The sequence below is a fragment of the Pleurodeles waltl genome, chromosome 2_1 (genome assembly GCF_031143425.1).
Source record: "Pleurodeles waltl isolate 20211129_DDA chromosome 2_1, aPleWal1.hap1.20221129, whole genome shotgun sequence".
Lineage (NCBI taxonomy): Eukaryota > Metazoa > Chordata > Amphibia > Caudata > Salamandridae > Pleurodeles > Pleurodeles waltl.
The window spans coordinates 316,390,440-316,417,919 of NC_090438.1; the positions used below are offsets into that span (position 1 = coordinate 316,390,440).

General features: G+C 43.1%; 1 protein-coding gene across 2 annotated transcripts in view; it reads left to right on the forward strand.

Annotated features, from left to right (window-relative positions):
* Window positions 1-27,480, forward strand: part of LOC138264458 (sodium- and chloride-dependent neutral and basic amino acid transporter B(0+)-like) — a 245,105-nt gene that overhangs the window by 154,843 nt on the left and 62,782 nt on the right. The window contains exons 9-11 of one of the 2 annotated variants that reach the window (XM_069212544.1): window positions 4,654-4,779; window positions 11,471-11,589; window positions 26,851-26,950. In XM_069212544.1, the coding sequence (XP_069068645.1) occupies window positions 4,654-4,779; window positions 11,471-11,589; window positions 26,851-26,950 (345 nt within the window). The remainder of the gene's footprint in view (window positions 1-4,653; window positions 4,780-11,470; window positions 11,590-26,850; window positions 26,951-27,480) is intronic. The other variant, XM_069212545.1, reaches the window with a different exon arrangement.

The window sequence follows — 27,480 nt, forward strand, 5'->3', positions numbered from 1 at the left end:
GTTAACGTTGGGTGTTTGTATTCATGCCTATTTTTCATCACACTTTGGGGGTCATTCTGACCCTGGCGGTAATTACCGCCATGGCGGAGGTTGGCGGTAGCACCGCCAACAGGCTGGCGGTGCTCCGCCGGGCATTCTGACCGCGGCGGTACAGCCACGGCCAGAAGTGGAAAGCCGGCGGTGTACCGCCGACTTTCCGCTGCCCATGGGAATCCGCCGTGGCGGCGCAGCTTGCTGCGCCGCCATGGGGATTCTGACAGCCCATACCACCATCCTGTTCCTGGCGGTTCACCCGCCAGGAACAGGATGGCGGTATGGGGTGTCGTGGGGCCCCTGGGGGCCCCTGCAGTGCCCATGCCAATGGCATGGGCACTGCAGGGGCCCCCGTAAGAGGGCCCCACAAAGAATTTCAGTGTCTGCTTTGCAGACACTGAAATTCGCGACGGGTGCAACTGCACCCGTCGCACCTTCCCACTCCGCCGGCTCCATTCTAAGCCGGCTTCCTCGTGGGAAAGGTGTTTCCCGCTGGGCTGGCGGGCGGACTTTCGGCGGTCGCCCACCAGCCCAGTGGGAAAGCCAGAATGACCGCCAAGGTCTTTTGACCGCGGAGCAGTCTTTCGGCGGGAACCGCTTGGCGGGCGGCGACCGCCGTCCGCCGCGCTCAGAATCACCCCCTTTATCTTCATTACAAGTTAGGCAGAATAGGTGAGGTATTTACTACACATGGTAAATACCATTTCTGTGCAAACACATGTTGGCACCCCTGTGCAATACATGTTTGCACAGGGATCGGAATGTTGCTAAACCCTAGTAATCAAGGCCTAGCTTGACAGAGTTCCAAAAGTGCTGCCCAGTAGCTGATAAAGGATGTGTAGGAGTTACAAAACATTGCTATGTGAAATGTCTTACCATATATACAGAAAACTGCAAGTGAACAGTGGCACATCCTGTGCAGCAACTTGAAATACATGTCTATGGAATAGCGTGGATCGCTATCATTCCTGATGCCACAATGTTGATCTGTATGCAACCATATTATCGAGTTAACTGTGCTAAACAGTAGTGCATTGATGTAAAGTGGTGTATTCCTCTCCTATAATCGAATGCATTCACTATAGTGATAGATGAGAAAACCTGCGGGATATAACCTGTGAGAAAGTCATCCTTTTAGCCCTATCCACCCACATTTTTCTGACTGATACTGGTGGTAACTGTCTCTGACTGTGTCCTGGGCTCTGCTAACCAGGCCCAGGGCCAGGGCCAGTGCTCTGATTAAATAAGGTATATAGTAATTAGGTATAATTCCAATTGGCAATGGCAGACCCCCTGTAAGTCCGTAGTATATAATGAGGCAAGGGGGATTCAAACTACCTTTAAGTCCCTAGTATATAATGGGGTAGGGAGATTTAGAGGCCGCAGTAGATTTCCTGCACTGGTATGTGCACTGCTGTGTTGCCTACTGTCATTTTTAAAGGCAGTCCTGCTTTGCAGACCGTCTTTAAAAGTAAAATATATACGAATTTGGCTTTGGAATTAAAAGTTCTTCCAACGTGGTAATCTACCTTATTGTACATATATGTCACACTAAGGTTTCCCCTAGGAACCCCAGGGTGGGTGTCATGTAATTATAAGCAGAGACATTATAAAAGATGTTTTAAATGCCCTGGTGAGGGAAAACACCCATTTTGTTCCCCCCACTGTAGACACATAGCTCCTAGGCTAACATTGGATTATTTTATTTCTGGGAAGGAGCTAAAAATGTAATTCAAGATCTCAAAAGATTGGTAATGATGAATACAACAACTTTATACTGTTGAATTTATCTTAACTAATTCAGAAGAGAAGTTATAGGATTTTCTTTTCTGTGAGTCAAAATGCAGCTTTCTAGCAACCTCTCCTGATTGGTCAGCCTTAACAGGCTTTGCCGAACTGCTTTGAGGAGGTGATAGTTGGCCTGCATAGGGAAGAGTACACGCCAGAAATGAGGCTGGGTAAATCAAACTGGGTTTAAAAAACGATAGGACAGAAAGGAATGCCATCCCGGCCTAGCCCCTCTTCCTGTACCTCCTAGCCAGACGGAAGACCAAGGAATAGAATTTGCGATGGTATGGAAGGGGAGTGTAAATGGAAATGAGCCACGCCAGTAGGTGGGTTTAGTCAGGTCTTACTCCTCTGGAGAGGAATCCTCCATCTTGTATTTTTAAAGTGCAGTACTTTGTGGAATAAGAATATGCTACACTTTGGAGGAAGCTGTCATGCTTTTGAGTAGCACCCTCAATCTCATTGGACAGTGGTGCACCCCTGCTTGTCCCCCAAGACCATTAAATAACCATGTGAGAGCTGCATAGCAACTCAGATTTGCTCCCTGAAACTACAAGGAAAAGAAGGAGTGCCCTGCTGGAACCTTGGTCTGCACCCCAAAGGACTGCTCTCTGAAAGACTGCTCCTGTTGCACACTAGGAACAATATCCCTGAGGACTTTGCCTTGCTTCCAAAAGGATTAAGGGGGGGACTTCCTGAAAGCAACAGGTTAACAGAGTTTACCTGCACCATCTCCCACAAGACGTTCCCTAAGGGGAAATTTCAGAAATAAGTCCCAGAAGTTTGAAGAAGTTTGGAGCAACTTTGGAAAAATCTCCATAAGTGGACCAACCTGATGTTGAGAGCCAAGCCGACTACCTTCAACCGCAAGCCAGCCTGAATTTCAGGTTCATCCCGCTGAAAGTTTAGGAGCTGCAGACTTCCAGGATATGACCGGAGCCTCGCAGAGAAGCAATCCGATGACGTTGCATCAAAAATCACACAATGTCTGGAGAAAATCCTCCAGAAAAGCAACTAAGTCCAAAGGCAACATTTTGACCGAGGCCTCCTGCTCAGTGTATCCGAGCAGGCCTCCATCGCAGTTAGCCCCAAATTGTGACTTGGTCCCGGTCTAGCACAACCAGATATCCTAGATTGGCACCATTGGTTTTTAGGTACAGGAAAGCACATTTTTTTAATTTAATCTTTAAAAATTCATATCTCCAGTTCCCTAAATTCATTTGTTTGTTGTTTTGGTGTCATTTTAAAGATAAAAATATTTCCTATTTTTAATAGTTGGTGTAGGAATTTTTATTGTGTGTGGTATCTTACTTATTAACTGTATTTATCTGCTTTACATACCTGTCTCCTAAATTGAGCCTGCCTGCTCGCAGCTAGCTACCAAGGGTAGTGCCAGGGGCTAATGTATTGAGACCTAGAGCAGACCTTATGTTGGGGTGGTGGCCTTATTGATAGTGGTGAGTACATGCTATCCCTACTAATAATCCATCCTGCAACAAAACCATATTAACCGAAATGGAACAATTTATCGTGGTTCTGAAACCATCCTCATGTTGCCAGAGAGTCCTTACCATTGAAACAATAACAAATTTCATAATACGTCTGCTGTAGTCATGTATTAATGTTCATTTATATGCACTAACAATTTACTTCATTTGCATTTAACTGTAACATGAAGTTTAACTGACAAAGTATAACTGACAGTATAATTGACATTTCATTACAATGTATTGTAAAAGCTAATATGAATTAAATGTGCAGTTGAATTAGTTTATCCCTTAGCATGACTAAGCCTTCAATTTCTTAAACATGAGAAACTGTTTTCCATTTTCTGCTAACATGGCATTTCATTAGGTATTTTGTGCTGAGAGAGAATGTTAGTTTGGAAGTAGAGATGCTGTCGTCTTATTAATAGATAGCCTGAGAAAGCAACCTTGCAAAGGTACACAGAGGCTTTGAGAAAATCTTATTCATCCATGTTACAAATACTGTACAGGAGAACAAGGACAACTCTCTTCCCAGGATTGTCTTGGGACTTTACATTGATGTTGAAAAGTTACACTGTGAGATGAGAGAAGATGACACCATTATGGGCCGATCAGAGGAGGCATTACCTAATCAAAATTTACAGTTTAACTAGGACTTACTCTGATTGATTACAGTATAGATCCCAACCACACATTAGGAGTAGAGCAGATTCCCTTGGACATGGAGAAGTACACACATCTAGCTTTTCCAGTTCCCCATGCTTGCTGATTGTAGCTTTGGCTAGCACTTGAATCTCTAAGAAGACTCTTGACTCAGCTTCTGATACACTGAACCTTCACTTTCTGCCTACTTTTTACCTTCATTGGTTGGTATTTTGCCCCAATGACATTTTTCAAAATTATTTTTGTCCCTTAGTTGCTTTTTACTCTTTACCCTTATGTCCTTTAGGTTGGGACATATGCATTCTTTAGGTTCTTTTTGGGATTTCCGATGGGTCTCAGTGTATTTAGTTGGATGACTTTAAATTGCACTAATATGTAATAGTTGCACCAGCGTTTGTTCTCGGAGCATCAGATATTATTATTAATATTTAGTATTGTGGTCTCTGAGCTCCTTGGGAGCCACAGATGAAGAGATAAAACTTGAGGGCCATCTACCAAAGAAAGGTGCACATGCATACACAGTCAGAAATATCAATCTAAATCATTGGTTCATATTTCAGCCTTTCTCATACATTTGTTTGCAATGCATATCCACTGAGCAATATTACTGTGTGTTCTTTGAGATCAAAAAATATAAAAATATGTTACTAAGGAATATAATTATGTGCTGTTTCCCTCTTAGGATTCGAATTAGCTTTCGTTGCTTATCCAGATGCTTTGACCAGATTGCCAGTTTCACCACTTTGGGCCATTCTCTTTTTTTGCATGCTCCTGTCCTTGGGACTTGACTCCCAGTTTGCTTTGATAGGTAAGCAAAACATTTTGTAGAGAATAGATTATAGCTCATGAATTGTGATAATAGTCTATATTCTGTAGTGTGGATCCCAATGATCTTTTGAGTGTCATTATACCTATAATACTGAATAGAACTTCTAGCTTGGATCCTACTACTTAGAAATCTATTCATGATTTCATAGTGGGCAAGCCATTCACATCCAAATATGAGTCAATATGTAATTATTGGATGTAAGTTGCCAGAAGTGAGTAATCAAGTAGGTTATGCCCAGTGTGTTAATAAGGCAGTCACAAAAATGCATTTTTGGCACCTGTGAATAGCACCATAATTTTTTTTAAAACACAGATGAATATAAACAAGCATTAGTAAAGTTAATGGGCCGACAGCTTCATGGATTTGCTAAAGATTGTTTTATTTTGTCATGGTTTTTGTAAAACTTTACTGTTGCGAAAGCTGTTGGGCTCTTGTCAATCTAAAAAAGAACATTGGCTAAAAACAAAAATAGTTTTTGGTCTCAAAAAGCACACTTTGCCATAATAGTCCCTGGCACTGTAGGGAACTACTTTCTGTGTGAATGTGCTCCTTGTGAAATGGCAGAATGCTGTCAGTCATGTGAAGTTAGATACTGACTGAAGTGAGCAGGTCCATTGCCCAATGCCGCATGCTGTAGTGGGTGGTAGAAAAATGTGAGTGATACAATATCAGACCAAATGGATGAAGAAGGCTGGCTGAACTTCATTATAAGTCAGTGCATTATATATCACTTTAGTAAAATCTAAAGTTCTTGACTAATATCAGACCTACAAATTAAAACAACCATGGATTTAAAAAAAGCTTTGAGAAGAAAGAGTGATTGAGTAAATGCAAAAGTCAATTGCATCCAAATTATCCAGCAACTAGGGACATGCAATGCAACTGAGCAACACTTAAGGTTTGCACATTGCAAAGTGTGCGTGATTAGCATCCATTGAAAAAAGTAGAAGGTAATGATGAGTGCCTGGCACAATTCACTGTGTGTATGTTTACAAGCCTCTCCTTTTGACATCAGAAGTATATGGTAACTGGGGTGCACTCTTCTGACATCAGGTGCTTATTTCCACACATACCTTTAGAGAAGAGACCAGGAAGGTTTGCATTAATGCAACGGGTAGCTCCTGAATGGTTCAGGAAGAAAATACTTGGCTGACTGTAGCTGGTTCTTATTTATCTTTAAAAGTCTTCATTAAGCCACAAAAATGTAGACTCTTTGCAAGTGTTTAGCATTACAGGATATAAACACAGACTTAAATGCTGGCTTACATATGCCATGTCCATAAATCAGCTTCAGGCAAGGACCAATGACGTTTGCATCATTATGGAGTAATTTATGTCTCTGAATACTTTACTGTCATCTTGACAATCATTCGACAGAGGAAACAAGTGTAAATCCTGAATTTTCATATATGTTTGTAAATATGTATATGTAAACATCTGTAAGTGATTTATTGGTCATGGCAATAAGTTAATACGTATGAAGTGTAATAATGTTGCCCAGTTTTAGTCCATGGGTGCTACTAGGACATGTGAAACTTAAATGCACATGTCCTATTTCTTTTAAATACCATGCAACCTGACCTTTGAACCTGTAGGGCCTACCTTTGGGGTGGCTTATAAGTATTAGAAAGGAAGGTGTAGGCCTGGTAAAAGGCTTATTTTACCAGGTCGAAATGGCAGACTAAAATTACACTACAGACTGCAGTGGCAAGCCTGAAACATGTTTTACAGTACTTGCATGAGTGGCCTAAGGAATGCTGTAGCCCATTTGTAGCATTTATTTTACATACCCTGGGTACAGGTAGTACCTTTTAGTAGAGACTTATAAGTAAATTAAATATGTCATTTGGGCTACCAATTTTACCGTGTTTATGGGACAAAGCATACGCACTTTGCTACTGGTTAGAGGGGGGAAGTGCCCAGAGTCCCAAAGCCAACAAAATGAGTACAGCACAAAATAGGGGAGTGGAGACAAAACATCTGGGGAATATCACACTACTGATGTAAGGTCAAACATTACCCATACACCCTTTCAATACAGTGTGATATCAGCAAAAACCTCACTTTTTCAGGTGGACACAGAGGCCTCATACAGCCAGTGGGTTATAATGCTCCCAGGAGGTTGATCGTAGCTACAAAACATTTGTATCAAGTTGTCTTCCATCACCCCAAACGTTATGTATTAAATTATGAATAATTATTTTAGATTGGACATTATTGTTATGCCTGATAGAAAATTGTGGAACACGTGTTGGCTATTTGTGTTTCTGGTTGTTGCATGTAGATGTGCACATTTTTTATGAATATTTCTGATTTTCGAATAAAGAAAAAATCTAAAAAAAAATCTTCATGACCTCAATCTGCCCTTTTAAAAAGAGTTTACTTGGTTCAAGGAACTCTTATTGGCACATTTGTCACTTATTCAAGATGACAGAAGTTACTCATGGAAAGCAGAACCTCACTTTTGGCCAGTCTTCCACTCCAATGTAAATCAAAGGTTTTTCTGATCACCCAGTAGCACAGCAGAAGCCAGTCTACAGAAAGTAGTGCAAGTGGACTCCACAAGATCTAAGAAACACTAATATGGCTAATATGGATGTTATTAGAGTGCTTTACACCTCTTTCCTCTTGTCAAGACTGCAATGTGCTGAATCATCTCTTCGCTATTAAGAGCAGAAGGGAAGATAATTTGCTCTTGAATGCGCCTTGAGTGTATTTTCCTTCTAGACACTGGTTTAACATTTTATAATTTCACCCAGTAACTACATAAAGTATATAAACATATAGGCCCTCATTCTGACCTTGGCGGGCGGCGGAGGCCGCCCGCCAAAGTCCCGCCGTCAGGTTACCGTTCCGCGGTGGAAAGACCGCGGCGGTAATTCTGACTTTCCCGCTGGGCTGGCGGGCGGTCTCCTTCAGACCGCCAGCCAGCCCAGCGGGAAAGAGGCTTCCACGATGAAGCCGGCTCGGAATCGAGCCGGCGGAGTGGAAGCTGTGCGACGGGTGCAGTTGCACCCGTCGCGTATTTCACTGTCTGCGCAGCGGACAGTGAAATACATTTAGGGGCCCTCTTACGGGGGCCCCTGCAATGCCCATGCCAGTGGCATGGGCACTGCAGGGGCCCCCAGGGGCCCCGCGACCCCCCCTACCGCCATCCGGATCTCGGCGGTCCGACCGCCGGGATCTGGATGGCGGTAGGGGGGGTCAGAATCCCCGCGGCGGTGCAGCAAGCTGCGCCGCCGCGGAGGATTCAATGGGGCCGCGGTACACTGGCGGGACCCCGCCAGTGGTGCCGGTCCGACCGCGGCTTTACCGCCGCGGTCGGAATCCCCATTGAAGCACCGCCGGCTTGTCGGCGGTGCTCCCGCGGTCCTCCGCCCTGGCGGTCAAAGACCGCCAGGGTCAGAATGAGGGCCATAGCCTGGTAAATTTATTGGGATTAGTTATGGAGAAGATATTGTTTGGATTGTTCAGCATTCCATCCATCATCCATCATCTGTTATTTTTGATTTTGCCACCCTAAGTAGCAAGATAGCCTGACTGATATGGTGTGATACCCTAAAACCTGTCCTAGGATGCATGTTTCCAGTCCAGGGACGACCTAGCCTGGCAGTTCAGGCTGAATTGTTCCCATGGGGAGCACAGTGAAGACTGATTTGCATATGGTTGGGTCTAAACTGGGGTGGCGTGGTGAGCAAAAAAATCATGGATTAACCCAGATCTGACAGGGGATGAAAGTTTTCATTGCTCAGCATTCCGTCCATCATCTGTTCTTTTTGTTTTTGTCACCCTACATGGGAAAGGTATGCCCAGACGTGGGTCCCGTGCTCACTGTGCCACTGGATTCTATCTAGCCTGGCTGATGAGGTATGATACCCTGAAACTGGTCCCAGGATGCTTGTTTCTGGTCCAGGGAGGACCTGGCCTGACAGTTGAGGCTAAACTGTTGCCATGGGGAGCAGGGTCTAGACTAATTTGTATATGGCTAGGTCCAAACTGTGGTGACGTGGTGAGCAAAAAATGATGGATTAACCCCAAATCTGTGAGTGGAGTGAATGTTTGCATTGTTTAGCATTCCGTCCATCATCTGTTCTTTTTACTTTTGTCACCCTAAGTGCGAAGGGTGCTCACTGTGCCACTGGATTCAAGCTAGCCTGGCTAATGAGGGATGATACCCTGAAACTGGTCCCAGGATGCTTGTTTCCTGTCCATGGAGGACTTGGTTTGGCAATTTAGGCAGGACAGATAACATGGGGAGCAGGGTCAACATTGATTTGCATATGGCTAGGTCCAAAGTGGAGTGGCGTGGTGAGAAAACAAATGATCGATTCAACCCAGAGCTGCGAATGTTTGCATTGTTCAGCATTCTGCCCATCATCTGTTTTTATTTGCTTTTATAACCATGTAGAGGGCTATACTCCATTACTCTAGGTCAGGAGAGTACAGCTCACCATATTTAGAGTTGTACATCAGGCAGGGAAACATTTCTGTGCTTCACCAGAGCTAGACTAAAGGCACTCATGCTTTGCTGTGCTGGTGTCATGTACAATGTGCCCGCAAAGCAAATATTGTTGTTTTTTGGAAAAAAACCCTCCAAAAGCAGAATTTTATTTTTGTAAAAAACATAAAAAAATGACATGGACAAGTTGGAGGTTTCTCCCAGCATGTGTGGGTTGTTCACTTGTTTTCATGTTTGGGACCACCAGGCCATCACTGTTGGTTACAAAAGGTACAATATTACGTTAGAAAGTTGACTCCAAACAGGGAGAACAGGAGAACAGTGTGAAGTAGTTTTACCAAAGGACCAGAACCACTATGGATGTCCGTCCGTCTCGACCGGTGAAGTCATCTAAGCCTCTGCTTTCAGAAACTTGGTGGGTCCTCTGACTCTAAACAAATTATGGGAACCATGAGTTCTACCACCACAATACCTTGTCTGCCAAATTCTAAATAAGGCACTTTCTGGCTTATTTACAATCCCCCTGCCCTGCCGATGTATCACTTTTTCCCATATAAAGAGTGACACATTAGCAGTGCAAGGGGCTTGTAAATAAGCCACCATATTTCCCATAGAGATGATTTTATGTTAATTTCACAAGTGGGGACTTCTTTCCCAAATCCTCAATACTTAAAAATAAAATAAGTTTGGAGCTGCCGTACAGAGTTGGGAATTCAGCACGACTATATTATAATAATAAATGTTTCTCTAGTAGTTGATAGCCCTTGCAACATTGATTTGTCACATCACACTAATGGGCAGGATAGATTAAGGAAAATACATACACATTTTAACCAAGCCTTCATAGCCCATGTACACCTAGGTTTAAACACTTACAGAGTTGACCCTGTTACCTGGAAAATCAGCTTACATTGATCTTGTTAATTTGCATCTCTAAGTGAGAGCCTAGTGATCCCTCTAAGTGTTATGCTACGCAGGGGCAGCCCCTCCGCTATGGTCAAGGAGCATAACCCCTGCTGGAAGGAAGAGGGAAACAGAAAAATAAAATGATAATAAAAGTATTATAAAATATAATTTTATTTTTCCTCTTAGGAGTGGTGGGTTGGGGTCAACATCATCCTCGTCAGGGGGGGAGTGCTAGGTGCACTCTAAGTGCGCATGCTGGTTTGGCCGGCCCTCTTAGGCACACTTAGAACTCTCCACATTGCTGTATTTCACAGTCAGGTGGAGACCAAGACCAGGCTCCTACTCTCTTACTGAGCAGCTTTTCAGCCCACTCAGGCCAATCCCAGTGCTTCTCTCATGCTGCTCAACAGCATAAGAAAAACATCTGGATTGGGTGGGGGGTACAAGGCAGAAGCACCAAGATGGTGGAATCGGTGGGAGTGGCAGAGGCGAGGTGGCACGACAGGTAAGTGTTATTATTATTATTTTTTTATTATTGCCACCCCTGCCCCTTACTCCGCACATTGCCCCACCAGCCCTTACTGCCAGCAGCTGCCCCTGAGGCTATGTCTCATGTCAACTGAGTTACACTGAAAGGAATGGGTAAGCCATTTTCCGTTGAGCAAATAGTCCTTCAGGCTGTCTATTAGGCATCAGTTGTTATTAGAGTTCAGAACCATGGGGCTTAAAAAGCAAGCCATCTGGTGGCTCACCATAAGCAAAAAATGTTGTATGCCCAGTTAGGGAATTTACAGAATCGGGACACCAAAAAATTGAGTTTTATGATGAGGGAGTAACAGGCAAAGAATAGAGCAGAGGAGCTGGTTTGAAAATATGGTTGGCAAAAAGGACGGGGATAGTCTTATTTTGTGAAGTTAGATACTGGTGGTACAAAAACATTCTTAATTGCTCGATGCTCTATAGACACAATGTAGTTGTGTACAACTGATGTTATGCTGCTAAGCACAGAGACATGCTTACTGGTGCCTCAGCCTGGCAAAGACCCATCTTGTATATACTTGTTGCAGGATTTTTTCCTATTAAAAATGTAATTGGATGTCGGCCACAACATATGCATAAGACATTACTCTTAATGTAAATGTAGAATCTGATTAAAATTTAATTTATAAGCTTTGGAAGACCATTATATATTTAGAATCCATGAGGGAGAATCTAGCTACTCTCACAAATTTCTAAACAAACACAGAATTTTATGGCAAAGTGCAATACTCTTCACAATTAAACTCAATGGTTTATTCCCTGCAGAAACCATGACAACAGCCATACAAGACGCATATCCACAACTGATGAAAAGAATGAGAATCCCTATCACCGCTGGTTGCTGTGTAGTTTTATTTCTTCTTGGCCTATCTTGTGTCACAGAGGTATGATTTTATCTATTTATGGAAATTGTACATCTTAGTCACCATTTGCTACTTCTTATTCTCCTGTTCTATCCATGTGATCATTACATGCAGAAGATCATATCATTCTATTACTCGTTGTAGGTTGTAGTAACCAATGCCTTAAAAATCTCTGGAAGTACTCATGAAAAAGATTTATGTTTTATGTCACTCATCGCACTACTTTTTTTCTCTCCTTTGATGATGATGATAAAATAATACTGAGAAACTTATATACAATGCATGATGTGTTTCGAAGTAATTATTGGTTTTATACCAATACTTGCTGAAGTATTAATTCTGACTCAGTTAACATTGTCTGTATTAAATTTAACATTGTACAGCTTAAAACCAAATACAAAAACAAACATAGACATGTTTTGTTCTAAGCTTCACAGAATTGCCTGTGCTTTTAGTAATGTTAGCTTCCACCGGTAATATTTTAGGATTAAGGACCTGATTTAGATGGTAGCGCCAATGGTCTTACGGTCGACTTTTGGCTGGAAACCTGTTTTCCGCCGTGACAGTCCACCCACCATATTTAGATGTTGACAGTCCCCTAGACGAAAGTGCACCCTTAAACTGCTGTCTCCACCACAAAACACCACCTATGTCAACGGTAGGAGAGGGAAAAGTGGCTGCTGGCAGGACCTCAGCATCCTTCCCGCTGTGAGGATTTGGATATGCCTTACCTCCAAGAAATAAGTGGTAGTCCGTCCTCCACTTCTAAGTTGGCGGACTGGGATGGGAAAAGGGTGAAATTCACCTTTTATTCTGATTCCACCCCTGTATTTGACTGGACAACACCTGCTGTCACTGCTGCCACTAACCCACAGAGAAAACATGACCCCCCCCCCATCACCAGACTCAAAGGTAGGAATGCTTCATTGCAAGGGTACCTTGGGTAGGCACTGCACAGGAGGTTGGGATCACTGCAGACATATACAAGTCACAGTCATTTTTTAAAGTTACTGTGACATGCATATGTGGGGGACACAAACGGGTTAGGCATGGATGGAGACTCTCTGGAATACAACACCTATTGCACACATACACAGCTGTCATTATGGTACCAGCATTAGTTGGCAAATTAATGCTGGAGCCACAATGACGGTACATTCACACCTGCCAACTGTGTCCATGTGTACGCTGTGCCAGAGGACCTGTATTTGTCATGTTGTGCTGTGAGTTGTGTGTGAGTCAGTATGTGTATATGTGTATGCAATGCAATTGGCTGGATGAGGGGGTGGGAGCTGGAGTGGGTGTTGTGGTTGTGTCAGAATGTGTGTCACCTGCTCATGGCTTTGATGTTGTGTTGTGTGTTGTGTTGCTGCAAGCAACAGTCAGGTCAGTGGTGTTGTGTGGTTGTTGTTGCCGTGTGTGCGTTATTGTGCTTGTATGTGAGTGTATTTGTGTAGCTGAATGGGTAGTTGTGTTGGTTGTTGTGGCAGTGTCATGTGGGGGTGCAGTGTCAATGGTGAATGTATGTTGTGTCATGGATGTCCATCAAGGTTTGTTTGTGACACATACCTGTTCTGTGGAATATCAATGGATATTGATGTGTGTGTGGTGTGTTGTGTAGTGTGTTGTGCAGGGGGGGACATATGGCTAAGGTACGGCGTGTGTGTGTGTGACTTACCTCTATTCCATTATCCCTGCCATTGCATAATGTCCATTGGGTCGAGCAATGTCCTCCCTCCATCAGCGAACTGCATGCAGAGCTGTAACATCTAAATATGGCGTGCGGAACACTGTCCACTTGACTGTCTTCTCTGGTCCGCTGCCAATGCGGCCTGGCGGTGAGACTGCCAAGGTCTAAATCAGGCCCTAAGTTTTAATGCACATTTTAATAATATGTGCCAGGTCAAACAAAAATCAGGAACTGTGGCTTTTTATTGTGGGTTTGAGGGTTGGATTTCTGTGTTACTAAACAGAGAGTTCTGAAAAAGGGTGTTTCATTCATTGGTTTGAAAATTGTATAAGACTTGCCTTCTTGTGATTTGTTTCTTCTAAAGATGTTGTTTGTCCCATCAAATGGTGTCCTTGGGGATCATGTCTGTAAGTCATACACCAAAATATGCATTCTATGTCTTTAATAAGTGCACACAGGGTGAGTACTAGAACTTTTTAGGGCATAGGACACAAATCACTGTTGTCAGCAACACATTGTTAGTTTTAGAAATCGAAATGTATTTTACAGGTACGAGTTAGAAGTCTTGATAAATAGGCATTCCAAGTAAAGTACATTCATGACAAATAATGTAGTGTGGATGAGGGAACAGTACCAGGATGGAAAGAAGAAGATCAGGGGTGATTATCATGAGGGCATAGCAGATTACTCTGCAGTGATCATGGGTGTGGTACAGTAGGAACGTGCAGATTGGTATGCAGGATGGAGTATAGATTTTAGTTTTTTTTCAGTATTTCTTAAAAAATATTTTGCAAGCGAGGCATTTAAAATAAGTCAACTAAATACGATTGCTTATTGATTCTCGAAGCATAGCAATTGATCTGCCAGAGTAAAATCTATTGCAAGACAAGGCAGGTATTAAAAAAAAGCTGCAGTTCTAAATAGAAACGTTTACAAATATTCCATGGATTCTATGAGTGTGAAGTGATGGGGGGAACCAAACATCAAGCCACGTGGATCAGAAACTCATCTTTCAGCTATAATGTAGGGAGATGAGCAGGTTTGCTTTTTACTGCAGTTTCCATATGTTATCAATTAGGTAGGTGTAATAATGTGGATAATTAGTTGGGTCGGATGGTTGTCCACCACAACTAATAATGTCACTGTACTTGTTAGGTCCTCCAGGGCTGCATTCATTACTTCCTTCTCAGAAGGGATCTGTGCTTGGTGGGATTCCTCCCAGGCCTTGAGGGCTCCTTTATAATACACTGTACTGGAACTCTAGCGCAACTTCAATTTCCTTGCTCTGCCTAGGGCCTTCATCTCCAACACTGTGAGAATTGTCAGGGCCGCTAGATCCACCTCCATGTTCCATTAGACTTTTATAGGGTGAAAATTAGAATCAAATATAATTTAGAGAAATCAAAATTGATACAATCAAAACCTGACGCCAATCAAAAATCAAAAAATCTATCTTTGAGTTCATTTTAGGGGTCAGGGTTCAACTTGATAGCTGAGTGGCACTGTTAAACACAAGTTCTGAATCCCACCACTGAACATAAATGTGAGAAAGTGGATTATTAGTTGGGATGTATGGCAGTCCACCACAAGTATTAATGTCACTATTCTTGTTAGGTCCATTAAATGTTTCAGTAATTTAAACCTAAGCTCAACGCCGGGTAGCTATGGTACAGAGCAGACATGCTTAACTTAGGAAAATGTGTAGCAGTTGTAAGTACCAAAACAGTTACAAAGATGAAACACAGTACAATAAGATTCCCACTCCAATTTGTAAAACTAGAAAATATATTTTGATGAACACAATGACACTAAAATGATGAAAATCCAACAAGGAAAGCCAGAGATATACATTTTAAAATATTTCAATGAAAATAGCACCCAAAAGCATTTATTATTCAGTCATAGTCATCTGGTTGCACTTGACCTGTAACTAGGTATGATTTAAGGCCATCTGCAATGCAGCACGGGTTGGATCCAGAAACCATATACTTCCCATTCAGAAGTTGCACCTACTGATTAGCCTCTAAAATGGAAGTCAAAACTTCCCAGCAGAGCAAGTTAGCAGGCTTTTGCCAAGAAGGACTCCACAAGGCTGAATAGCTATTGGATGAAGTCCCAGTGAAGCCATTGACTTTGAGTGGGAAAACTCAGAGCTGGAGAAATTTAAAATTTGCATCCAAGGAAGGTCCCTTGCTGGTTGGTTTTTTTTGGTGCCTTCCCCCAGTGAAGATTTCTATGGTGGGACTTCTTTGGAGCCCCCATTCCTTTTGCAGGGCAAGACTGCAAACTGTATCCAAACAAGGCTCCACAGTGCTGGATACCTTTGTCAGCACATCCCGCTGAAATAGGTTGGCTACTGTGGAAATGCTCAAAGCGGAAGCAAGCAGAATCTTTGGCCTAGCAGCAATACACCTTTGTTGAAGTAATTTGGCAGGCTTGCTCCGGTGTAAGCTACATCTCTTGGTGATAGGGTAAGCCTCTTTGAAGTTTGTCATCCTCCAAAAACCACAAGGTGATGGATAGAATGCTTGAATTAATTTCAACCACTGGGAATCACTCGCAATCCATCATTTTTTGCCAACCAGGTGCTTCAGTTTGGGCCCAGCCACATGCAAATCAATTTTGACCCTGCTCCTCATGGGAACAGCCCTTCCCCAACTGCCAAGCCAGGTCCTCCCTGAACCGTAACACAAGCAACCCGGACAGGCTTCCCCTTTGTTGTTTTTGATGCCCCTGATGGTAATCCTGTCAGAGGAACAGAACACCTCCCCACACCCAACACCTTTGTCTTAGCTCACTCAAAAGGGCTATTCATCACCTGTGAGACAGTTTGAAGCTCATGCACATTGGCTTCTGTAGATTTTAAGCAGGTAAAAGTTGACTTTTAAAAACACTTTTTGCAAAGTAATTGTTAAAAGTCTGACTTTAGCAATGGATTGGGTTTATAATAAATATTTTAAATATTTTGAAAAGTTCAAGAACAAACTTTATAACTGTTTCCTAAGCTGAGATAACATTATTCATTTTAATATTGTATTCCAATACTTTCCTATGACACAGCTAACCCTGCTTCAGTACAAATACATTTTAGGGCCTAGCACTATGGGAATTTAAGGCTTTCTTATAGGTTACTTATTAATATTTAAAAGGAGGGTTTAGGCCTTTTAAAAGGTGCTAGTTTGGCCTGTTGAATTTGCAGTGTTACAATTGCATATACAGACTACAGTGATAGACCTGCAGTCATGTTTTGTACTGTCACTCTAGTATTGTGCTGCAGTTCACTTCCTACCTTTAACTTACAGGCCCTGGGTACACTTTATAACATTTACTAGGGACTTAGAAGTAGAGTAAATTTCAACATGTTTTAGGGGTTAGCACACATGCACTGGGTCCTGATTGGTAGATTCCTACTGCATAGAGGCAAAAAGAGCGGTATATGTCCAGAAAAGTGGGGTGATCATGCAAACAGAGGCAATATAAGTTGTCAACCGAGATGCAAACACAGAAAGCAGTAGAAACGTAGTATACAACAGTAAAACTGGATAAGAAAAATATGTTCGACTATATGTAGACCTATACGAAAATACTTTCTTCGGTATGAAAATTATCAACCATACACATAAATTAGCAACACAACACAATACGCTCTCAAAAATCAGTAGCAAAATTATACATTCTTTCACCTATGCTACCCAATAAATACTTAAAACAAAAATTAAGAAATGTTAGTAAACCAATTTCAATGTCCTATTAGCCATTTTGCACATTTAAAAATTACATTGCAAAGTTCTCAAAAAATATAAATATTGCAATAAAATTGGAAATTATGACTCAATTAAAAAAGCTTCTTTATTATTCTGCCAGGTTATGGCTCCCTTTAGAAAAGACCCCACCCTTTGCCACACTAGCGCATCCGAGGCCATACGCAGCCACAGGAAGGCTGGGCGATATTGCACGAAACCCATAGCCCTCAGTATGGGGAGTAAATATCAACACCTAAAGGGGGCATAAAAACGCAAAACAAAGTAAAATGAATTAAGGTCTATAAAGAGACTCCATCGCAAGGGCATGGTTTTATAGCTTTGTCATCAAACTGACCCACTGAAAAACACAAATTGCTTCTAATAACCCTTAAACGGAATCGCGAGATAAGAGTCCTTTCCCTCACATTTCTTATCTCCAAGAGATAAGCCTCAGGACACCCCCCCGTCTTTAACATTATAAAATCCCTGACTGATGTTTTCTTAGTTCCTCCGCCTCCCTCTTAGCCCACAAACATTTGGAGAAATTCTCCTTAGCCCAGCGTTTATCAGAGTTGGGTAGAATCTCTGGAGCCTCGTACATATCCGGCCGCTCCAGTACAGAAGATACTTTTCTAATATACATCAGCCAGGAAATATCCTTTGCACGCTCACTTGCCATGCAATCCCACAAAATCTCTCTATTGAAGGCGGCAAACTCGTTAGACCAGATAGAGATCCATAACATAAGGGGAGCAATCTTAATGGTATCTTCTATGACGTCTAGGGCCAATTCGGTATGCAAACAGAAGCTGGAAACATTTCGACCAACTCCTAACAACCTCCTGCAGAAGCAACTTTCCTCTATGACAGGGGCCCTGTTTTCTGTATGCCTCCACAGTTACGCCCCATACAACAAGACTGGGAGACACTTTCGCCTATATATTTTGAGCAGGGCCTTAACAGGTTTATTGCCCACCCTGGCAGCAAACTCGAAAGTGGCACTTGCTGTTGCATTAAAAAAGTGCCCCTCTCCTGGACATACAAGATTTCCAGGAACCCTTATCATCAAAATTAACCCCTAAATAGGGAAATTTCTTAACCTTAGTGATTGGTTTTCGTTGATCTTCAGCCCCCCCACCCTATTCAGTGGTTTCCCATACACCATAAAGTGTGATTTATTGCAATTTATCTCTAAATCAAGGGCTGATATAAAAATTTCATAAGCTCTGACCGCCTCTCGAAGGCCATTCATAGTGTGAACCATAAGTACTGCGACATCTGCATAAATCAATACCGGGACGTTCTTACCATTAATTTTAGGAGCATCCTTACAGCGTTCCACCCAAAAATCAAACAGCCCATTAGAGTACAGAAGAAAAAGGGTAGGAGCCAGAACACATCTCTGGCGCACACCCCTACCGAGCTCAAAAGCACTTGAGCAATCCCCATTTACCCCAAACCTCACATTTGCATACGTTCCTAGGTGGAGGTACCGAAACAACTCCACAATTAAGGAGTCCATTCCCAGCTGGGTAAGCTTCTCCCACAGCTTAGACCGATTGACCTTATCAAAGGCACAGCTAAGATCCATAAATGCTAGATATAGCGTGCCTTTCCTGGCTTAGGCACTGTTCCTGGGTACCAAGCCCTTCTCTAAAACCACATTGTTCCTGGCTCAGAATTGCATTTTCGGCCATCCAAGCCTCAATATGCCTTAAAATAATCCGGCCCAGAATTTTGCCCGAAGAAATAAGAAGAAAAATTGGACGATATGACTTGGGATCATTCTGATCCCTCTTTTTATACACAGCAATGATACACACCGATCTCCAGGTATCTGGGATACCCACACTTACTGAGGCATTAAGGACATTTAGCAAAATGGGCGCCCATAACTAGGGGCAAGATTTATAAAGATCCATTGGGATTGTGTCTGGGCCAGGAGCTTTATTACTAGCACCATCATGCAAACGCCTCCTTTACCTCCTGGAGTGTGAACGAGATAGCTAAATTAGGGTGACCTTCATATTTTCTCCCCCCATTACCTCCTAGAGAACTCCCCTGAAAAATACTACAAAAATGGCTGACCCAAGCCTTGGGGGCGATATTGCAGCCCAGGCCCTCAGATGTTTCTGATTCAAGAAGACCCCTATTAACAACCTTCCAAAACAGGCCAGGGTTTTTACAATCTAAAGCACATTTCAGTCTCTCCCAGGCTAGTTCCTTAAGTCTTAGCTTCCTTACCCTCAGAACAGATTTATGCTGAGCCCTCGCTTGTCTAACATGGGCCTTATCTCTAGGGTGCTCTTTTAAGGCCTACCTCAGAAATTTCCTAGCCTCATAACAGGGCTTACTAAACCAACCACCTTTATACTTACTGGAGGACTGAGTGGCTACAGTCAGACAATCTTTACAAGCTGTATTCACTCTAAGCATAGCATCCATAACTTCCCCTGGGATGGGGGTTTCTGAAAGAAGTGTACCCATGATCAGATTCAGGTTGTCACCCACCACCCTTTCTACTACTTGCGGAATATTTACCTGCCTCCAGCCAAGTCTCCTACCCTGATCCTTTGTCTTTACCGAAACTGGCTCTCCCCTTCCTGGTTTATATAAAATCTCTGGGAAGCTAAAATGGACCATGAGGGGGTTATGGTAGCTAAAATGCTTCTCACCCACCTCTCCATACTTAACTAAATTCTTTAAAGATGGAGAAACAAAAATGTAGTCAATTGTTGTACCTACCCCTCTATCTACAAAAGTTGGAACCTGATAAGCAACCACAACTTCAATATCGCAGAAGTTCAGAAGGCCCAGACTACGTAAGCCTTTAATCAAAGTTCTGCCCCTAGGGTCCTGTTATCCATCCTATATATATATACCTCTTGATCCACCTCAAAGGATACACCACTGTACTATACCGCCCTATCTTAGCATTAAAATCTCCTGCCACAACAGCACAAAATTCTATACCAAACTCCTCCATTCTGCACCTCAGTGTCTGGAGAACTGAAAAGAGGACACTAATTTGACACCCAGAGTCCCAAACAACGTTGTAAAAGTTTACCAACAGGACATTAAAATTGTTAGGAAAAACTACCCACACAATCAATATACTCTGGTGGTTACAATTGATGTGAAACGCTCTTGCTGTTTTAGGAAATCGGATCAAGGTAACTTAACCCCCTTTCGGCGGCCTCCTTGAGGCGACTAGCCGGGACTGCAAACTTATGATAACCATCCTAGGCAGCTTGCCCATCTGACCAGGTTTCTTGCAGTAGAATAACATCATACTGAGCCAGGCACCTAGTCCATTCATGGTCTCATAACTTAGCAACCCTCCAAATCCAGGGTGCTAGTAATATCATTCCTCATTCTGATTCTCTGTGAAGCACCTTGTCCTTAATGTAGATTCCTTAAATTCCCAAACAAGATCTCACCAGACTCAGCAGGCTGTTGTGTATAGTTCTAAAAAAAACCTCAAATGGACCATACCAATTTTGCCCTTTCTCTGGGAAGCCAAACTTTGTATAGAAAGGAGTCGCTGGACCAGACCAGGATATCTGCAATTTATAATAATACAATCCCCATTTCCCACTTTTGCTCGCGGCCCGACCCAGTTAATTCTTCTAACAAAAAGGATATCACTAAGGTCCTTGCAAGCAAAGTCACAATTTTTACTCAGCCAATGGCCAGTTTTATTTTTTAGTTGGTCCGTAGATTCACTAAAAACCCGGAGCAAAAGCCGGGGCATCTATCAGCACCACCACATAGGGGGCACATGACGGAGGGACCTGCAAACAAACAATTGGGGGATTTTTTCCAAATGCAAATCTTGTGCTCCACCACTTTTTAACCGCTCCCTCCCAATCACCACAGACCCATTCCCTGATGGTTTTCCACCTCATAGCCTATTTTTTCCTCCTGTGCCTCTTGGCAAATCGGCTAAGGCAATCTAGGGGGGGGCAGCCTCCACAGAAATACCATGAGCCCCTAAATTTTCAAAATTTGCAGCTTGTCGTATGACTCCATCCAGTTTCCTGGGGTAGCCCTCGCAAGGAAACGCCCCCTCAGGTGGTTCAATTTTGTGTCTATAATCCGGACCACCTTTGGCTACAACTGGGCTGGGCCTCTCCTGCCCACATATCTGGGAACATGCTTTCTCAAACACCAGCAGTTTCTCCAAGACCGGGGCCAGACTAGCCTCAACCATCTCCTTGAACTTCATCAGTAAGCTATTTGCATCCCAACCCAGTGACTGTTTGAGATCAGTACCATCCATCAAGCCCATAGGATTCACAATTGCTGATGTAGGCAGTTTAAATCTGCTCCCTGCTTTCCTCTGCGCCTTTTTCTTTTTCGGGGGGGGGACTGCTACTCTCCAGGGGAGAGGCTCGGGGGGACCTCATCAAAAACCTCTTGCTTTTCCTTAAGGTACCAGTCAAACCATTTGCCCCCGTCTCCTCAGGGAGCAAACATTCAGTCACAACTTCTTGCATTTTCCATAAGGAACCCGCCTGATTGTCCAGCAGCCCCAGCGCCTCACTTTCACTGGAGATTTGGCACCAGTCAATCATCTCCAGAGAACGCCTCCTCGCCGCCAAATCAATCTCTTTAGTGACCACCCGACAGCTCTGGCAAGAAAAGAGTCCAGAGTTGTATTTGTGCTTCCCTTTCCTCCTCGAATCTGGTCCACACTTTGAAGGGCCCTTCTCTTGCCTATCCTCACAGTATATCCAAGGAGACTTATCTAAGAGGCAGCTAGTCGGCTAAAGCCACAGTTAAACAATTGGATAATGATAAGATACTGATTACTGGAGAGGCTGGCATACAAATGATTAAACTTTGGGGCAGATGTCTATTGGAGGACAAGATAATGTCAAAAAACACTCACCTGCTGAGCAGGATTAAAGAGGGGTGGCCCAGCCCGGCATCTTTTGGTCGATGACCGGTGAAAGACGAGCCCGTCCTTGGCCCAGGCTTTGCCAAGGCACGGTCCGCGTGCGTCCCACGTGGCGATGCAGGTCACATTGCTTTATAGCGCTCAAGTGAGGCTGCTCCCTCGCCTCTCCGCTCCTTTCTGGGTCTCGAAGTCCCTATTCCTAGATCTCTGGCGTCTCAGGTGTCCAGTGCGGTGATGCAGTACACAGCGCTTAATAGAGCTCGTGAAGTGAGGCTCCTCCCCCGCCTCTCCGCTCCTTTCTGGGACTCGAAGTCCCTATTCCCAGAGATCTGGCGTCTCTGGTGTCCCTAGACCTATACATTTACAGTATATGAAATATTAGAAAGGACATATTAAAATATCAGTGATGGAAACGGTTATAGGAGCAACAAAGAAAAAAAAATAGGAGTTAGTAGGGTTACTGATCTTGGGCAAAGCCCATGGGAATGACTCTCCTTTTCAGGAATGATGATCAGACAACAATGATCAAGGCTGTAAAGGTAATAATAGTACAAGTGCATTTAGCTGTTTATGTGAGTGTTGGTAGAGGATGGTGTTATCACAATTGAGTAAGGGGTTAGGCGGGGATGTTTACAACAAAAGAAAATGTAAAGTATGCAGGTATGTGTCGCTGACTTCTCGTTCAGGTAAGGGAATAGAACCTGGGCCATTTGATGATTAGGATTGTCACACTAAAGGAGGATAAAACGCATTTGCAGTGGTAGAACTTGTGCAGTGGATAAGATTGTTCAATTGGCCCTCAGCAGCTCTTACAAAACACTGGACGCTCAACTGTCAGTAACAGAAAGTTGCTGACTAGACATACTTTGTGAAACATTTAGTGATAAATGACCTTTTGGTGTTCCAACTTGGCCAGAACATCCACCTTTTTGGATTCTTTCCATCCTCGTAGCTAATCACAGCAGTGCAAGGTGAAAGTTTAGGAGCTGCTGCACTGTGGTGTCAAAGCACCGTGGTACTACCACTGGCGGCTGGCAGCAAAATACTACAAAAGACACACATAACATAACATACACACATAACATACATGCATACACACATAACATGCACTGTGCACTCCCCTTAGTTCGTATGTATGTTTGGCTGGCTGTCTCGGGCCGGCCAAAGACACATGCGCACTGTGCTTTCTCCAGCCCATCACTGTGTTGCCAGGCTGGAGAGAGCAGGCACAAGCCCCAGTCTGCATAGGAGCACCCTGGCTGGTCACTCCCAGCAATCCTAATGGTGCTCTGACCAGTGTCAGGATTGGCAGCAGAGCAGGCTGGGAGCCTGTGCCTGCCTGCTGCTGAGGAGATTGAGGAGTGGTGGTGTGGCGTGCAGGTAAGTTTTTAAAGATTTTAAAATATATTCATATTCCACCTCCCCCGCAAGCCTCCCCACCCCCTGTAGGACCTGCCAGCTGCGACTGGGTGATACTGAGCCCTGGTCATCATTGTGTATTGTAAACACCACCCAACAACAACAATATACACATCTAACTAGGGTTCATTTATTCAGTTAATATTTAAGTACCATCTCATGTCCTAACAGTGGTGTGGGTGCTCTATTAAGGGTGGTGATAGAATAACAGAATGAACGAAGAAGAAGGCCTCTAATTGGCTGGTCAGTGGGGGGTGGCACAACATGGGTGTGATATTTTTGGGGAACAAGTGGGAGGAAGTTAATGGAGGTGGCATCCCAACAGTTCCACCTTGTTGTTGCCACTGTCCACCACCTGTCTCCAAGTCTGGGTGTAAGCCCCTTTTAAGATATATATTAATAACAGATTTCACAAGCACAGCTCAAGCACTGTGCAGGTGAAACCTAAAAAGGTGCTTGAGTCAGATAAGCTTCTGCACAAATGCAGTTTAAGACCCAGAAGTTAGAGGGTACCTGATCTGTTTCATTTCATGGAAAGATTTGCAGCCAGGTGACTACACATCATTTCTTCTGGGGGCATGTACTTTAGGGTAATGCTGGCACATTACAGATCAAGAACGCTTTTTGGGGTACTAAAAAATTTGGCGTAGGGTATAGGGTGTGACTTTACTTGGAAATGGTGGTGAATGTGATACCCCAGTTCATATGATTAGATTCCTTTTCCAACCACTTACAACAAATTTTACCACAGCTTGACTGCTAGACTGGAGCTGCATACTCACTTGGGTGGTAAGAGAGCTTTAGAGAGAGAGCGAGAGAGAGCGAGAGAGAGCGATAGAGAACGAAAGAGAGAAAGAGAGAGAAAAAGACAGAGTGAGAGGGAGAGAATGTATGTGTGTCAGATTATCTCTGCATTTGAAGTCTACTCAACATGTACACTGTGTGTTCTCTCACAACATGTGTTGCACCTTTAAACAGCTGTTTGACAGGCCAACTTCCCCTTCCATGCATTATTAGCAACAATAATTGAATCTGTCATTTTGCTTTCTCCGGCTGATAGTAGTATTGCCGTGGTTGTGACAGGACCTAAGAAACAGCAGCCATAAAACATAGAGTCCTGAGTCTGCATGCTGTAGTGCAAAGAGACAGCTGCCCAGGTTCAGACCTTGCAGCAAGCCTGAGGGTGAGCTTACATGAGGGAAGTAGCTGCCACTTCTGGTGCTGAACTCCGCAGTGGTGTCAGCACTACTTCTATTCTACCCCCTCAAACCACCACTGTTTGCTGTACTCTGCTATCAGAGATAGTTTCTCTCCCCTCACAGTGTGGAGTCAAATAACATGGCTCCTCGTGCTCTCTCCAAGGCTGATTTTTTCAGAATGAATACAGTAATGCCTTTTTTTAAGCTTTGCATTAAAATAATCCATGTCTCAGCAGACACTAACATGCCATTCTCTAACCTCCACCCTGCAACTAGCCCCTGCCTTCAGTGACGAGAAGGAGGCTGTGGGGAAGTAGTGGCAGGAAGAGTCATCCGTGTCAGACAGATGTGAGCCCAGGCCCTGCGTGTCACACTTCTCTAAATCTGGCATTTAGAACCTCTTCTGTGCAGAACACATGTCCACTGGATCAATCTGGCCCAGGGTCAGGATAACGTATGATGGGAAGAATGAGACATTAAAACACACATCAGAGAGTCACATGGTCACCTGACTGGGGCAAAGTCTGTAGCACTCCTTCACCATTCATTCTTTCCTGCTTCTCTCCAAAGCGATAGGTAGCCCTGTAAATGTGATAACCAAGATGACCAGCGCTGCTTTTGAATGTACAACTTAAATGTTTTTCAAATGTGTGTTCCAAGGGAGTATCAGCCATCTTATATGGTGAGCTCAATGTCCACGGAGAGGAGGGACGATGTGGCTTAAGGACTAGAGCGACTGATGTTGAAGCTGGGGAACCACGTTCCAGTCTCCGCGGGAGGCTCCAAATCCTATAATTAATTTAACAAAAGAACAGACAAACAAAGCAAGCGGTGTGCAGGCAAAACCTAAAAAAAAAGAGTTCCCCAAAAGCGGATAAAAACAGTACTTGGACCTCAGGACACTGATAAGACAAACACATGAGGAACAAGCATTGGTAAATGCAGGAAATATGCTATAGCCAATAGAAGTGGAGGAAAAGTAAGTGGCAAGCAAAGGGTGGGATATAAGCCCCTTTAAGATATATATTAACAATAGATTTCAGAAGCATAGCACAAGCGCTGTGCAGACGAAACCTAAAAAGGGCCTTTGCGGCAAACAGATAGAATAATTTTCTTCTTGGCTGAAAAAGAAAATATCATGCATTCATTAGCTTAATAGTGGCCTTTGGTATCTTAGCAAAACAGTTGCAGACAGAGTTCCCAAGTACTAGAACTCTGAAGATAACACAAGAATACTGCACACAGAACTATCATCTAACAAATCAAGCAAGGTGTTCACCATGGCCACCGAACTTGAGATCATTGTATGGCATTAAACATTGTAAGATAAAAGGTGAAAATCAGAAGTATTGAATTATTTGTAGCAATATTCGATCTGTCCTTGCCTCTCCATTAGGTAAATGGGTCATGCCTATATGGCATGCTAGATGGAGTTTGTATGCACAAGGCTCTGCAAGTCCTAGTTCAAGCTACCTATAAAAGCTTGTGTACAGTAATTCGGTATGTCGGGAGGGGAGGGCATATTGTTACCTTCTCCAGAATTAAAAGTAAGAAACGGAGATGCACTGTAGCACGAATCCATTTGTCTTTATAACTAGCTGAATATGGGGCTCATGATATTAAAAGTCGTTTTGACCAACCCCACGACATAAAGTAAACACCACGGCATATACTCTCTTGTGTAAATGTGATGGGCTTGAATCAGATGGAAATTGAGCACAATGACCACCGTACTTGCGTAAAAGACAGGAGGCAAGATGGGCAAGGCTAAAGACATAATATAGGGGCAGACGGGATGGTAAGGTGTTGAATTTGTATTGGTGTAATGTGTGACATATTTATTAGCTTATTCAGGACAGCATTGGTTGTGAAGTGAGTCTAGTTTTTGATCACGAGAATAGAATTAAAAGTAGCAAAGAGTGGTCGTGGGTTCCTTTTGGGCTAACCAGTTGGAGAGTGCACGGAAAAGTATGGGGCATGCATGTCTGCCACAGAGGCAGACGTTTGCTCCTGCTTGTAGTAATGCAAGTTAAGTCTTGATAGCCATTGTGTTTTCCAGTTAATATTCTACGGCTTTGGAGAAATTCCACAGAGGATTGAAATCATTTAGGAACCATCTTGGTTGTGCCTGGAACTGACCGGGGATGGAATGCTATTCAAGGGCGGATAAAAGAATAAACAATAACCTTATATTGAACTGATGTAGTATTATATTATGCTATTTTGCCAGTGCCTTTGTTTTTAGCGATGCAATCATTTAACAACTGACATCACCTGCATTACAAAATGTGATCAATATGATTGAAATTTGCTTTATATTTTTTAAAGGCAGGAATTTACTGGGTTAATCTGATTGACTATTTCACTGGTGGATGGGCATTGCTTATTGCAGCTGTTTTGGAGCTAATTGGAATCTGCTGGGTCTATGGTAAGTACAGCATACTCAATACACAAATAATAAATGCTATAGTACAAACGTACCCAACAAACTGATAATTAATACATCATATTTAAACACAATTTGCTTTTTAAGGGTGCTTCCCGGGGGAATTCCTGCTTTGGCCATTCATCACTGTCCAGATATTGCTAAATGTGTATATCAAACTTTTTATTTAGGTCTTGTGAACACATTTAAGCCATTCTGAATTTTCAAATCCCACTGCGGTTCGGATATAATTTAACCAGTATGCAAGGCAATAAACTTGCCTGACTTTCTTTCTGAAAAATGGGTAAAATGGGATGTATGAAACCAGTGGAAGTTCTCGAAAATGTATTCTTTAGTCAGTACAATATAAATAGGGTGGAATTGTGAGTTTGAATGTATAGCCCAAATGCTTCCTGATTCCTTTCTGGATTTAGTTAGATATTCAGGAAAGACAAAGAACTGGTAAGTAGACAGAAACCCATAGGGAGAAAGGTTGTTTTTTCGTTTAGGCAATTAAGCAGAAGAATATAGGG